Source organism: Scleropages formosus, chromosome 21, assembly GCF_900964775.1.
Source record: "Scleropages formosus chromosome 21, fSclFor1.1, whole genome shotgun sequence".
Taxonomy (NCBI): Eukaryota; Metazoa; Chordata; class Actinopteri; order Osteoglossiformes; family Osteoglossidae; genus Scleropages; species Scleropages formosus.
Genome location: NC_041826.1, coordinates 18,218,017 through 18,232,220, shown reverse-complemented (window position 1 = coordinate 18,232,220; position 14,204 = coordinate 18,218,017). Strand labels below are relative to the sequence as shown.

Sequence of the window (14,204 nt, the reverse complement as noted above, 5' to 3'; positions counted from 1 at the left end):
CGCATCTTTATAGAACTTGCACTTTGAAAAAGTCAGAATTACCCAACTTCAAGAGGGAGAGGAATGAACTTAAAAGCTGACTGCTGTGAGATATTTTTACTTTTAAAAAAAATATACTTTTCCTTCTCTTACTTGGCACTGTTCAATAATATATATTCCTCCACAGCTCTCACATATTCTCAGTCTTTGGTAGTGTATTTTCATGTAACGTTCCACTTTGTTTGCTCTGTGTGTTTCTGCAGCTGTGCCCCACAAGATCGGTCGCATCATTGAGGCCAGCCCAGCCGACCGTTGCGGAAAGCTTAAGGTGGGCGACCGCATCCTGGCCGTTAACAACCAGTCCATCATCAATATGCCACATGCTGACATCGTTAAACTCATCAAGGACGCAGGACTTAGTGTTACGCTTCGAATTGTGCCACAGGAAGGTCAGTGCATCTCTGTCCTACTCTGTCCAGAATGAGTTACTGTGTCACTTTCTTCGGCAGGCTGATTGGTAGTGCCTTTCCTCAGCTGTGTCTCAGTGTTAACAGAATAAAACATCGGCCTTTTGATACTGTGTGGAAGTGTACATTGTTTGTGGTCCCATTGTGGGATGTACATTGTCACTTGATTATAGTTTTGTTCTGGGCTGTGGCATATCCACTCTGTCTGGTGTGGAGTGTAATGGTTGCACTTTGTCACCCTGCATGCCTCAGAGATGAACAGCCCCCCATCGGCACACAGCTCGGAGAAGCAAAGTCCTATGGCCCAGCAGCAGAGTCCTGTAGCCCAGCAGCAGAGTCCTGCTCCCCAACCTAGTCCTGCTCCCCAGCCCAGTCCTGCTCCCCAACCTAGTCCTGCTCCCCAAACCAGCCCTGCCACTCAGGCCAGTCCTGTGGCTCAGCAGAGCCCTGTTACCCAGGTGCCTGCCCCTCCACCCCAGCTCTACAGTCATGAAAGCAGGTAAGACCAGACAGCCCTGCTTGCCCATCACGCTTCTGGTGCACTGCTCCACAAGTGTCAGTTGAACCAGCCTACTGTGTTCGTGTCAGTGGAAAGAGTAGATTGTAAGACTAATCTTTGGTGTAGTTCACACCGCTGCCTTGCCTGTTCATTGTTTTCCCTTATTTTTTCTGGGTAAATTCAAGACCTGACAGACCTAAGATAAAGGTGCAGTAATCTAGGGTCCTGTCCAGTTCTGTTGTGTTAGCTACATATCTTACCTCTTACCAAGTGCTAAATTATTTACTTCTTTCACGCCTATGAGCAGGCATTAAATCATTTATGAGCCTCAGCTTGGGGGGGAATGTTTAATGCAATATGAAAATTTTTGCCTTTAGAGTTTCCAGCTGTTTAAATTTATGCGTTTTGAATAGCCGTATTTTTGCTTTCTATTTATTCTCTGTTGACAGGGAAAGATAATTTGTTGTACCCAGTGCTATTATCCAACTAACTTGCAGAAAATTAAGCTGGCTCTGCACCATAAAAAGTCAGTCCAGGTGCTTTATTACACCAGCCAGGGTTTAAAGCAGGTGGCAAAACACCCGTACCTTCTTATTGAAAGGTGTGGCCCTTCTTTATTTTAGCCTTCACAGTCTTCTAAAAGGTTTCTGTGTGGTCTGCCGTTAACTACCGTGGGTTGGCAGCTACAGGTCAGAGGTGAAGGCAAGGCAGGACGTGAAACCCGACATCCGGCAGCCCCCGTTCACTGACTACCGACAGCCGCCAGTGGATTACCGACACCCTCCTGTGGTGGACTACAGACAACCTCCTACGCTGGACTACAGACATCCGCCCCTGCTGGACTACAGGCAACATTCCCCTGATGCCCGGCAGTTCCCAATCCCAGATTACAGACAGCCACAGGTGAGATCACAGCCTGTGAACCACAGAAATAGCTCTTTAAATGCTCCGGAAGAAATACTGTATAGGTAACCTAATTAGTAGACATGATTCCCACCCACGGAGAGTGAGAGAGCATGACTCACTTAGTGACAGTACACCCTTAGTGTAGTGACTGAGAGACTAAAATATAGGCACTCACTGTTAAAGCACAACATTATCACAGCTTTGACAAAGACTCATCAGATACATGGGAGAGAGAACCACTCAATCCATGCAACTAAAAGAAATGGCAGCATACGTACATTACATTCAAGTGTGCGCCTGAAGTTTTTTAAATCATCATTAAAGTACCCCCAACCTAGTACAACACTGAGAGGAAACAGGGTATTTAACACAATAAAATACATAAGAACATAACTTCGAAAGTTAGAACAACAATCCATTTTGGGGATCCAGCTGAATGATAGACCTCTGCTTTTTCTTTGCTGCCTCAATATTCAATTTAATAACGAACTAGCAAGAACCCTTGAAAATATAAAGCCCTCACTTTTCAAAAGAAAAAAGAAAAGGTTGCTTTGTTGAGGTTGACAGGTACATATCATTTATAGTGATACATTTTTTGTTGTTGCCTTGTGCTGCTACAATTCACTGTGCTGTCATAATGTACACAAAGCATTCTAAACACATTTACTCCACTACAGTAAATGTAACTTATTGTTAAATGGAAAAAAAAAAAGAAGATTAAGGATGGAAAGATATTCTGTGCTGTTATGATTATAAATAAGAGCACATTAAATGAGATGTAGCTGATTAAATGATTTTTGGACTGTTATTGTAGGATGTCCATCTTCACAGAGCATATATTTTCTTGTAGTATACAGATTGTTTTAGATGTTTGTAAATCCATACTTTCAGCAGTGCATAATTTTGTGTATTTCCTGTTTGTTCATTCAAAATGGCTTAAAAAATTGCCTAAACTATCTCAGGCACCCTAGCAAAAACGTAAAAATTTGATTGTCTGCATTTCTTTCATTCATTTAAATGACACATTGGTCCTCATTAATGAGTTTTTCCATTAGTCCACTGCATACATGACACTTTAATATTTTATATATATATTAGTAAGAGGACTGTTTTAGATCCCATTTTAGAGGGAGTCACAGTTAACTCTGCCAGTGTACAGAAGTGACAGGTTATACTGCATATGTTTGGTAGAGATAAATTAACAGCATGTCTCAAAGTCAACTTCATTCTTTATGATGATCAATAATCACACTGAAAAATATTTCAGATGTTTAGCTGATCCTTTCCTCCAGAAAGTGGCTAACTTTGCATTTGTAGATTTAATCAGTTTATATAGTTGCAAATTTCACTGCAGTTGCTCAGGGTAAGTAGTACCATGTTTTCAAGTGTTAGGAAAAGGACTTTTTCAGCCTTGGTCCATAAACAATGCAAACAGAGTTCGATAGCGACTGGGAGACACGATGGTAATGTTGTTTCAGGACTTTGACTTCTTCACTGTGGAGCTGGAGAAGAGTATGAAGGGCTTTGGCTTCAGCATTCGTGGTGGAAGGGAGTACAAGATGGACCTGTTTGTGCTGCGGCTGGCTGACGACGGGCCTGCAGTCCGCAGTGGCAGGATGAGGGTGAGCCCCCCCCCACTCCCTAGTGCACTCGTGTCCTGCCAAGTCCCACACGTCGATGCATTTCCCCCCAGGTACTCTTTATTTCTCTGCCGTTGCAGCTTGGTTAGCAGCCAGTCATCTGAATTGACCCAGCACAGACCTTTATTTTGGGTGGTGCTTTCGAGATAGATAAAGCGGTCTTGTTAACTTTGGATTCTCAAACCTTTTTTTTTTCTCCTGTACAAAGAAATAAATGGATTTAGCGCAACCTCTAATTTAATAACAGATTTATTTTGCTCTGAGAATCAAGGCATTACCTCTGAAAATTTACTAAATGGGCTTAGCATTCCATTCTTGTCACAGTATTAAACCCAAAGGTCTAAATACCTCTGCATTTTCCATTAAGTGCACTGCTCTCTGGTTTTTTTTGCCTAGCTAATACTGGATGTTTAAATGTTTTCTGACACAAGAATTCTGGATGTATGAGAGGCCATATCATTGCTGGTCTACTCTAGTCATTGCTTCCAGTCACCCTTCTCTTTGATGGTGGCGGAGAACAGGACATTTTTTATCTGTAATGAACCTGTCATAGATAATGCCTGTAAATACCCTTGAGGGACATTATTCTCCAGCCTCTACAGTGAAGTAAATACACATCCACAAGCCGGTTACCAGAGCCAGCAGAAGAAAGATGAAGATTTGGTGGAATTTCATCTTCTCTCTCAACGGCAGTGTATCTAAAATGATTTATAATCTCTGTAATCAGTTCCCCAAAGCCTGCCAAAAAGAGTTGCCTCTTGCATTTAAAGTCAGGAGCCAAATTCATGTTTTCCTCTGCTATGAGAGCATGCTAATCATCTGATGATGACCTTGTGGGCTCCATGTGATTAGATTGCTTTTGTGGTAGCTAATCTGAGCGATTGTTGTTGCTTATTCAGTGCGTTTGTTGCATCACTGTCAGTGGAAGCAGTAACCAGAAGTACAAAATCTTGTACAAATGGCTTGTGCTGATAATTTGGCATTTTATGTCAGTGTGATAGTGCAAAAATAATGCATTTGTATATATTTTGCGAGTTGACAGAACCAAAATTTTTTTGCCATAGCTCCAAGATGTACAACTCATTTGAGGGGTAGAAGCTTGGCAAGTTGAATGATTCTTGTGAGCGCTTTTGGTTTAATGGGCACAATGTCCCACCTCAGCCGAAATCACAAAGGCTCTTAATGACTTACCTCTCATCACTCTCAGAACCAGTCTTACTGTGAGATGACTTCTACCATTAGTGGGGGGGCTGTTCCATTTATTATTGTAATTGGCTCCTTCTGACTCTTGCACATGGCAGGTCTTTTACACATTAGTGAAATCAGCCTGTAACGGGATCCTGAACTCCCCCCGTTTCCTGCCACCACCACCTCCTAACTTCATCAGCCATTAAGGGGTCATGTTACACACTTAAAACAATTTTCAGTTGCACCTACCAGTCCCGGTAGCACATTTCTTGCACCTCCATTTACTCACCCTTAGTGGAATGCTTTCTTCACTCTTTTTTACAGTCTTGCACTGCAGAGATAATGTTTTGTGTCACACCGTGGTATTTTCGTCTTTGTTTCTTAAACTTTGCAGCCATTGATTTATTTTGTCTGTTTCAATTGAGCAATGAGGTCATTTGGAGAGCTTGGAAAATAGCACAAAATCCCCCTTCAGTCAACAGCCCCTCAATTCCCACTTAAGGCACAACGAAAGTGCTGATGTCGTTAGGCCGTGTTGTTCAGACTGGTCTTGCTGCAAGTGAGCAGCAGCAAGTTTCGTAGAAAGAGCCCAGGAAGGCTTGCTCTTCATCTTGACTAGGCGAGCCGACAGCTGCAGCTGCATAAAAATGACATGAAACAGAAGTTGCAGCGACACACTCTTGGGAACGATTATCTTTTAATCAGTGCTAAGAGTTGTTGAGACAGGCATGAAAAATTGTTGAAGGTTATATTAAACATAATACGTTTTTAGCTATTCAAAGTATTTTGCACTCAGAATAATAACCTATTAATAATTATGGCTATATAGATAGTAATTATGGAGATTAATTATGACTTGAATAACTTTTTTGGGTATAATAGATCAATACCATTAATGATAGTTCATTAGGACTTGTGATCATATGAAAGGTAAAAAGTATGAAGAGTGATCATAGTGTGACCTCCAAATGAATGGAGATCCTATTGTCATGTATTAAACAGCAAATGGGTGAAACTGTATGTTTATGTAATCAGTAAGGGAGTCCTGGAGAGATGAAGCAATTTCCTCTGGAACAATCGATCCACTGGGCGATTTTGCAAAGTCATTGTGAGATCACGCTGTTTCAAGGGACCAGATCCCAATTATACTGAAGTGGAAATTTCATTGACTGATCAGCTGTTATTATGTTACATGGTAAATGGTGCATTGATCACAGTGTACAAACAGCAGCACTTGAGAAGGCACAGTTTTGTCGTTTCTTGTCACAAATGTGCGCCTGGGGGGGGGGGGCATGTGTGGTGTCAGGACAATTTATCATTGACATGCAGTTAACACAAAGACAAGCCTGTCTTTACAGAAAAACAGTATAAAAAAGTTCAGGATCATAAATTGGCCCACCTCAGCATCGGTGTACTGTATTTAAAATGTATTAACAATGGAGTACATTTTGCAGGAGCTGGAACTGACCTGCCAGAGTCAGAACTTACTTTTCTTCATTTTATGCAGGTGGGGGACCAGATTATAGAGATCAACGGTGAGACCACCAGGGACATGACCCACACCCGTGCCATTGAGCTTATCAAGTCGGGTGGGCGCAGAGTGCGGCTGCTACTAAAGAGGGGCACGGGCCAAGTCCCGGAGTATGGTGGGTGCTTTCAGGGTCTTCCTGCGTACGCTCTTTTTCTTCCATAGAGTGCAAAGTTTCAGACTAAATAATGATTTAATTCCTATCCTGCCACTTTAGCTTATATTTCACCTATTAACTGATGTAGCTGATAGGATCAAGACCTCTACAAATCTCTGCAAAATAAGTTTGTCACAACTGTAATTATTTTGTGTCTTTATTATACACCTGGCCCTCATTAAGCACATTAAAGTTAAGATTGTTTGATGATAAGAACATTTTTTCAGTTTATCTATTTTTAATTGCATTTTTATCATTTATTTTCAAAAATTTGTTGAGGAGCAAATGCCACCAGCGTTCCCGCATCCTATTGGCCGTAAAGAGCACCCAAACAATAGAAACACAGCAGAAGTGTCTAATTGACTTATTAACTCTTCCACAATGTGTTTGAGTTTCTGTGATCAATAATAAGATCACAAAGGATGCACCATTAGGGGATAAATCAGTGAACATTTTGCATGAAATAGGAATTTATGGAGACAATTTATTTTTATTTTCAGTCATTTTAAAATAATTTTAGTGAAGCAAGTTAATTTAAAAAAGAAAACGTAATACTACATCTTATTTTGTATTATGACTATATCAGAACGTACCCAGCCAATGTAACGAGCTACGTCTCTGTTATTGCACTCTTGTTGATTAAATAGATGGAGCACACTGAAAGTGACCAGATGCTGACAAATGTTGCACGGATTGTTTCAAGTTAGGAGAAGATAATAAATTTCCTGCCATGCACTAGCATCCCGTCCACACTATTCTCTATCTCAGGCCCTATATTTATTATTTTTGTAAATTGAGAACCCAGTGAACTGTATTTTATTTTGTTTTAGTTATGTTAAATGAGAGGGGATCAAATGGATGTGCTTTATCATGAATCAAAGTTCCAAGGTCATGAATCCAGATGCCAGCGACACAGATCTAATACCTGACCCCTTGCTATATGGTATAGATCCTCACCTCCAACCTGTGCTATAAGGGCAGTATGGACTTTATTTAAGACTAGTCAGATCACATATTCGGAGCTAGTCGTGTTGAACTGACGTTGTTTAGTATGGTACTTAAACAAAATGAATGCTGAGTGTGTGGCGTGATGTGAATGAAATGTGTTGTAATGACAGTGTGATCCTTCTGCTCATATGTCTAAAATTTTAATGCCAGTCTGCCTCTATGGCACCTCAGGTGAGTCTTCCTCTGCTCCGAATCACACTGTTCCAGTAATCAATAGTACAGTGCTCTCTAACGCCCCTGTATTAAACAAAGTAGCATGCCTATTATATTGACAAGATGTCTTAACCTTTTCTGACAACATGTGCCCTGTCATTAGTTGGTACTATTTAGAGTAACTCTTTTCTTGACTAACCAGTTAATGCTCTGTGCCTCCTGTTTAACTCTAATGACTGGTCTAGGCTGTTCCTCCCCTTCCTTTAGGAATGGTACCTCCCAGCCTCTCCATGTGCATGAAAGGTGACAAGCATGGCTCCCCCTATTTCTTCCTAATGGGCCACTCTAAAGACACGGTTTGTAAAACACCGCATGCATTCTTCTTTCCACAATAACTCTGGTCACCTTGGTACCAACACGATTGTTTTGTCTGGTGTGTTACTTGGATGTGTGTGTTTTGTTTTGTGTGGGTTCTGGCTGCATTGCTTTCCACAGCCCTGTTGAGATCTTGTGGTTACAAAGTCAATCAGGTTACGTGTGTTGACAGCACCGAAGTCCCTTGTTTATACTCTCCTAGGATGGCGGTTTCATGGGTGGGCCTCACAATGCAGAGTTGCTCATATAGTTGGGCGAAAGACCCTTTGCCATGCCAGTGTATTTTCCATGCAAAGACAAAGGGATTTCTACAGTTATTCACATCCCAACTCTTTTTTCTAAATTTTGTGGCCAAACGTATGAGGACAAAGACACTGCATCTGAACTCAGAGGTGTCAAAAAAGAATTGTCGGTAAGTATGAAAGTAAACAGTTTATTCACTGGTCCTATCACAGAACTGTAAGCCCTTAGGTTTCTGGGAGGATATCGACCAGCTGTGTCCCCCTATGATCGATAAGGCACCCGCTGCAGACTGGGGTTGCAATTCTGTTCTCGTAGGCCAGCGGCACTCCCTCCGGTCACAGGCAGGAGGAGGTGTTAATGCCCGACCTAGAGCTCATAAACCTCATTGAGTGCAGTGTTCAGAGAGCTTCCTGTGGTTACCATAATGACACGAAACTTCACAGACATGCTTTCTGTCCTTATTGCAGTACGCCATTGTCTCATTTATCGTTTTGTACCTAAGCTATTGGTGTAGCCACATATTGTTTTTCCACCGTTCAGTTTAAATCCCTTGTTCAAATGTAAAACAGCAGGGCGCTGCTTGTGAACCCGTGCATGCCCTTAACCGCAATGCTTCCTGCAGCCCATTTTCTCTCTGTTTCTCTAGCTTACTCTTTGCCTCTTACACGATTCGCAGGCATTTTTCAAAAGGATGAATTTGATCTTGTGGGGATTTCTGCCTCTGCGGCCTGAGTCCAGTGGAGAGCCCTGTGAAATATGAGAAAGTTCCAGCAAGAGCGCTCATATTTCTCTGAGCCCAGATAAGCCCATCCGAGCCGTTTACACAAACCGCTGCGGACCATCTATTTGGGATGAACATGAGTGTGCGAGGATCAAGATAGGGTCTTGCTGACAGCATCGGACCCAGTAGTGCAGACAGAATCAGGACTTCCTAAGCGCTGCCGTCAATTAATAACTGATGAAATGTCATCAGATCAGTTTTTCAATCTTTCCTTCCACCGTTGTCTATGATTGCTTCGGCAGCAAATGAATACTTCAGACGACTGATGTCTTTCGCTGGCGAAATCACTCGGTCTTCATGAGCCGACACTTCACTTCGGTGACACGCCGAGATTTTTCACAGTCTGACAGACCGCGGCAGATTCCCTGATAGCACTAAAAAATGAGAACGAAATTGGTCCAAACGTGATGAGGTGACATCCCTCCTGAGCTCATTACAGTTCTCTCCTTTTGAAAGAGAAGTATTAAAGGTAACCGTAGGTTAATTTTAATTAGCTACCCTTTGTTTAAGAAAGTGGTAATGAACTAATTTTATTATGACTTGCCAAACTGTACATGGCAGTGAAGGGCCCCCCCATGGTGGGGTCAAATCAGGTCAAACAATGCGTCCCAGAACCCCATGCTGATGTCATCAGCTGTACACTGTGATTAGAGGAATCGCCCAGCACAAGTGCGGCGTCCCTGTTGAACGAGTGGCCGTGGTCACAGCAGGGATTACCACTGCCCTCTGGAGGGCCGGTCCAGCTGGGTGCGGTGTCCATGCCTGATGACTACATGTCACTTTGGGACATGCAGCAGGAGTTGATGGGTAGAAGGGAACCCTGTGTGTTTGTGAGATGGGATGGTGAATGGTAGAGAGGAGCTGTAGGATGCAGTGTGACTGAGCCGTCGTGTGCGATGCAAGACGAGCGCATGTCTCTGTGCTGGTGGAAACGGTTGCATTTTCATAAGATCACATCTCGCTCTGAGATGGAATGGAGAGTAGCCTGCAGTTGACAGGTTAGTCAATGTACACGTGAATTCGGCAGATTTATTGTCCTGGTTGACACGCTGCAGTGGTCTTCCTAACCATGTGGTGGCCCAGAATGAACCATTTGGTGTATTGGACCCGTTGTTGTTTCACCCTTGGGCTCCAGAATCATATTACCCCTCCTTTCTGCCCCGTCCCATCAGCATGTTTGTGTATCTGTGTTAGTATTTTTCTGGCTGCCGCTAATCACGTACTCTTGTTCCCCAGTAGACAGTCCCACCTCCTGGGATGCTCGGCCTGCAGCCTCCCCAAGTCTGTCGGAAGTAGCCCCTCCCCCTGATGCCCTGACCATGCCATCACCTTCATCACTTTCGGCCCCGCCCGCTGACCCCCATCGCCTGCTCCCCTTGGAGGTGGGCCGGGAGTCGGCGCGCGAGAGCAAGACGGAGTGCTCACTGAGCCCCGGCATAGCGGACCCGCTCAGCACTGAGCAGGCAGGGTTGGGGAGGGGGCTAGCCGGACACAGCACCAGCACCAGCTCCAGGGGCAAGCAGAAGGAGGGCAGCAGGTCCACGTGCCGGCACAGGGGTGCAGCTGAACAGGGCATCACCGAGGGCCTGACAGGTCATGGTGAGCAGGCTCAGGAGCCCCAACCTATCAGAGGATCCAGGGGAAGGTCCAAAGAGAAGAAAGGAGCAGAGAGTGGTGCCATCTCCAGAGAGGAGAAGAGATCGCCACAGTCCCTGAAAAACACTGTGCTCTTGGACACAAATTCCAATGTGAATGGGGGCAACCAGAGCAATGGGGGGAGCACAAACCAGCCGGTGCAAGAGAAGCCCGGCCCCAGGGACATGGACAGAGTCCCCGGCAAGGGCCATCCCTGCCGTACATCAAAGGGCACCGACAGTGGTGGCACCGCAGCAGGCAGGAAGGCCACCGTGTCACCAGGGCCCTGGAAGATCCCCGGATCGGACAAGCTGCCGAGCACACTGCGGTCCGGGACATCCACTGTGAGCAGATAACGCCATTAACACTCAGCAGGACAGAACAAGACAGGGCAGGACAGGCCAGACCAAACTGGGTGGAATGAGACCAGAGCGCTCCAAAGCAGGCTAGACCTGGCCAAGGCTCCACAGACCTGCTCCACACTCTGCCACTTGATGCCAGATGCAAGAGGAATTATTCCACATTTTTGAGAATTTTTAATTTATATTGTATTTTAAATTATTTTGCGATATTACACCCACCACCTTAAAAACTGGAAACATCTATTTTAAAAAAAATTAAATTAAAAAAAAAAAAAAAACTGAATGTTTGCAGCATGATGGGGTCTTAGTGCTGAAGTGCTACATCCAAACAGAATATTGTCACATGACAGCTCAGTGGGACAGTTCCCTGGGAATGGGTCGTTCTTTCGGACGGTCACCGCTGGCATTCTGCCGACTCTTGTTTGCACTCGGGTTGCTTACATGAAGGATCTTTGTCCGAAGAGGCAGAGTGTGAAAGCGGGTTTGCGTGACATCTGCATCTGCATCACTGAAGTGCAGTAATGAAATCAACGAGCATACAGTACGCGAAGGAGCTTGTCCATCAACAGAACTCTGCCTTAAACAAAACTGTTGCGATAGCACTAAGATATCTCTAATAATGAGTACTCTAGATGTATAGATATAGATATATAAATATATGAAAAAACCATGTAAATAAGATCATTTCAGAGTGTAAGCAGATGAGCGTACTAGCGCTTTCTGAGACACTGCTCAAGCCAGAGGAGATGAGTGATGGAGCGTGGTGCTGAATGGACCGGTCTTTCCACCGTCTCTCAGACCACAGTGGGACGGCCTTGCGAGGACGCGCTGGAAGGAGGAACAACTGGACACAAGCGGACTTCTCTTCATATTGTCCAGATTCTGCTTGTTGAGTGATTAGGTCTCAGTTTTTGCTGTAGTTCATGAGCCAAGCCACTGTGGTGGGAATCGTCCAGCCAGGGTGTGGGTGGGGGGAGGGGGGAGGGCGAATGGCCGACGAGAGGTGGGGCAGAGTGCCTTAAGAGGAGGGGTAAGTGCAGAGCTCGGGGTGGTGTGTCTCACAGTGGAATCGTGGCCGACGCGCGCACACAGACGATGCTGCGAGGCCCATTCTTCGAGTGTAAGGAGAGAACGGAGCGGCTCGGTCGCGGGCGATACACTCTTTCTTCCTCATGCTCTCCTGTACGTTCCCGGTTACACGTCCGGTGTCTCGGCGTAGGTCAGCAACCTCCACAAAGTCAGACTGCACCAAATAATGTTGTTCTCGGAATTCATTGCTTTACGCCAGCTCTGTTTCATTGTTATCGCTTACATGTTCCAAGTACCCAAAATGCAGGACGAATGAATGGAATGGTCGCTGGGAGCACTAATGTTTTTCTCATCTCTGTGAGGGCGAAGAGCTCATTGTAGCTGCCGGCGGAAGGAAGTAGCAGATTGGTGGTCCAGCTCAGTGTTTTGCAGGTCTCTTCTTTAACCTTGAGCTAGATTGGAGAGACTGGGGTTCTGTGACGTGATGGGACGGGGGAGGGGCAAAACCCTGAGCTTCACTCAGAAAGGGTGCAAACACAGCAATCTGTAGCACCCCTTTGTGGACACACATGATGGTGCAGAGGTATATAGCCTGTTGCTGCACACCAGGGCTTTTCCTTGTGGCGAGCTTGAGTCTCCCTATAGAAAGGCACCAAGGTTTTCTTCATGTCTGACTGACTGTGCTGCTTTTTTTTTTTTTTTTTTTTTGTTCTTGTGTTTTTTTGCTTCACATATGAAGACATAGCCATGATGTCCAGGATGAAGGTTTTCCAAGAAAACAAACATTGAATATTGTCCTCATGACAGACTTCAGTGAGACGCTAGTGCTGTTTGGGTTTTTTTTGGAATATCCTCAGTCAGTTGTCCTGAAATGCCTCTTGTGAAAGACCTTACTGTACAGTCCTGAATTCTGTTACTTTTTTGTTTTTCCCCTGCACTGACCCATAGAACTACCACCTGGAATGGATAGTGACAAACCAGTCTGCAATGACTATTAGGCGGAAGTGTTCTCGCAGCTCTTTGGTCGCATTACGACAGCGGTGGAAGACCTGACACACTGGCTGTGGTCGATCGGTGCCTTTAGCCTTCTTGATGACAAAAGGTGATTATTTTCTATCACATGGCGTTCAGCACTGTTGACACCTCTTGGTCTCTATTGTTCAGCCAAAGAGAGGGAAGGTAGATCAAGAAGCAGTATTTGCCCAAAGGCATGTGAAAATGTTTATGATTTTGTTCTCATTATACAACCTTAGTCCAAATATCATTTTATTCAATACAAACAGCTTTCACTCAAAGCATTCATTTTCAACATGAATATGAAATAGTTTTGCATCCTTAGGGCATTGTTTTGACAACTACAGAAATGTGGATTCTAAAAATATTTTTTTTTTTCCCTCTGAATACAAAGCAGTTCCACCGTCTGTTTAATTTATTCATTTCTGGTGACATCACTGTGTCCCAATTACCATGTACACTTTGGGACTGTACACCCAAACAATGAGTCAGGCTCTGCTCAGTGTCCTCTAACCAGCAGTGTTCCCCATGCGAGTCTGTCATGCGACGAGTGAAAGACGCACCGATTTCTCTGGTTTCCACTTGCTGACAGCCATTGTGCACGAAAGCAAGAGAAGTTGACAATGATCTAGTAATTTTCCTATTCAAAGTCATTTTGTACGATTGGGATAGTAGGATCTGACTGTACTACCCTGCAGCAGCGATCGGATTTGAGGTTTTAATGTTTTCTATGCTCTGTGAACTGTATCCCGTGGAGGACGACTCCTGCAGGATTGCAGCCCTACCCCCCAACCCCAAGTGTTGCAAGAACTCCAATTCATTGAGACTGTAAACGCGATCCGGCCTCCGATTCTGTGCCGTAGTCACCCAGTCTAAGTGGAAAAAACCCAAATGATTTCAAAGCACAAATACCAGCAGAAGGATGTTGGGGGCCACTGTGATAAGGTGTGTCATATCATAGTAAAGAGTGGCTGACATCGCCTCTTCATTCTTTCGCCCGTATCTATAAATCCCGTGTGGCTTCACACAAAATGTCTTCATGCAGCTCCTTCCTCTAGTGTAGTGCACGTTTCTCGCTTCTTAATACTCTCATGGTTTCCACACACACAGATGAGGCAAACTTACCATATTTTATGCTTGGTGTTGACCAGTTCACAGCTCTGATTGTTGAAGCTGTTTTCTGCCAGTTGTAAGAACATTTTATATATAAGAGGAAAAAAAAAAAAAAAAAAACTATAAA

The 14,204-nt window shown here is 44.3% G+C and overlaps 1 protein-coding gene across 13 annotated transcripts in view; it reads left to right on the top strand.

Moving 5' to 3' along the window:
* The window catches only part of magi2a (membrane associated guanylate kinase, WW and PDZ domain containing 2a), a 132,270-nt gene extending 119,639 nt beyond the window's left edge, over window positions 1–12,631 (top strand). For 7 of the 13 annotated variants that reach the window (XM_029247209.1, XM_029247208.1, XM_029247210.1 and 4 more), the window contains 6 exons: window positions 243–428; window positions 699–945; window positions 1,629–1,848; window positions 3,330–3,473; window positions 6,187–6,325; window positions 10,164–12,631. In XM_029247209.1, coding sequence (XP_029103042.1) covers window positions 243–428; window positions 699–945; window positions 1,629–1,848; window positions 3,330–3,473; window positions 6,187–6,325; window positions 10,164–10,915 — 1,688 coding nt within the window. In that variant the 3' untranslated portion in view covers window positions 10,916–12,631. Of the gene's footprint in view, window positions 1–242; window positions 429–698; window positions 946–1,628; window positions 1,849–3,329; window positions 3,474–6,186; window positions 6,326–7,792; window positions 7,882–10,160 lie in introns of all 13 variants that reach the window. The other 6 variants (XM_029247217.1, XM_029247214.1, XM_029247216.1 and 3 more) reach the window with 4 other exon arrangements.
* Window positions 12,632–14,204: the final 1,573 nt, after the last annotated feature.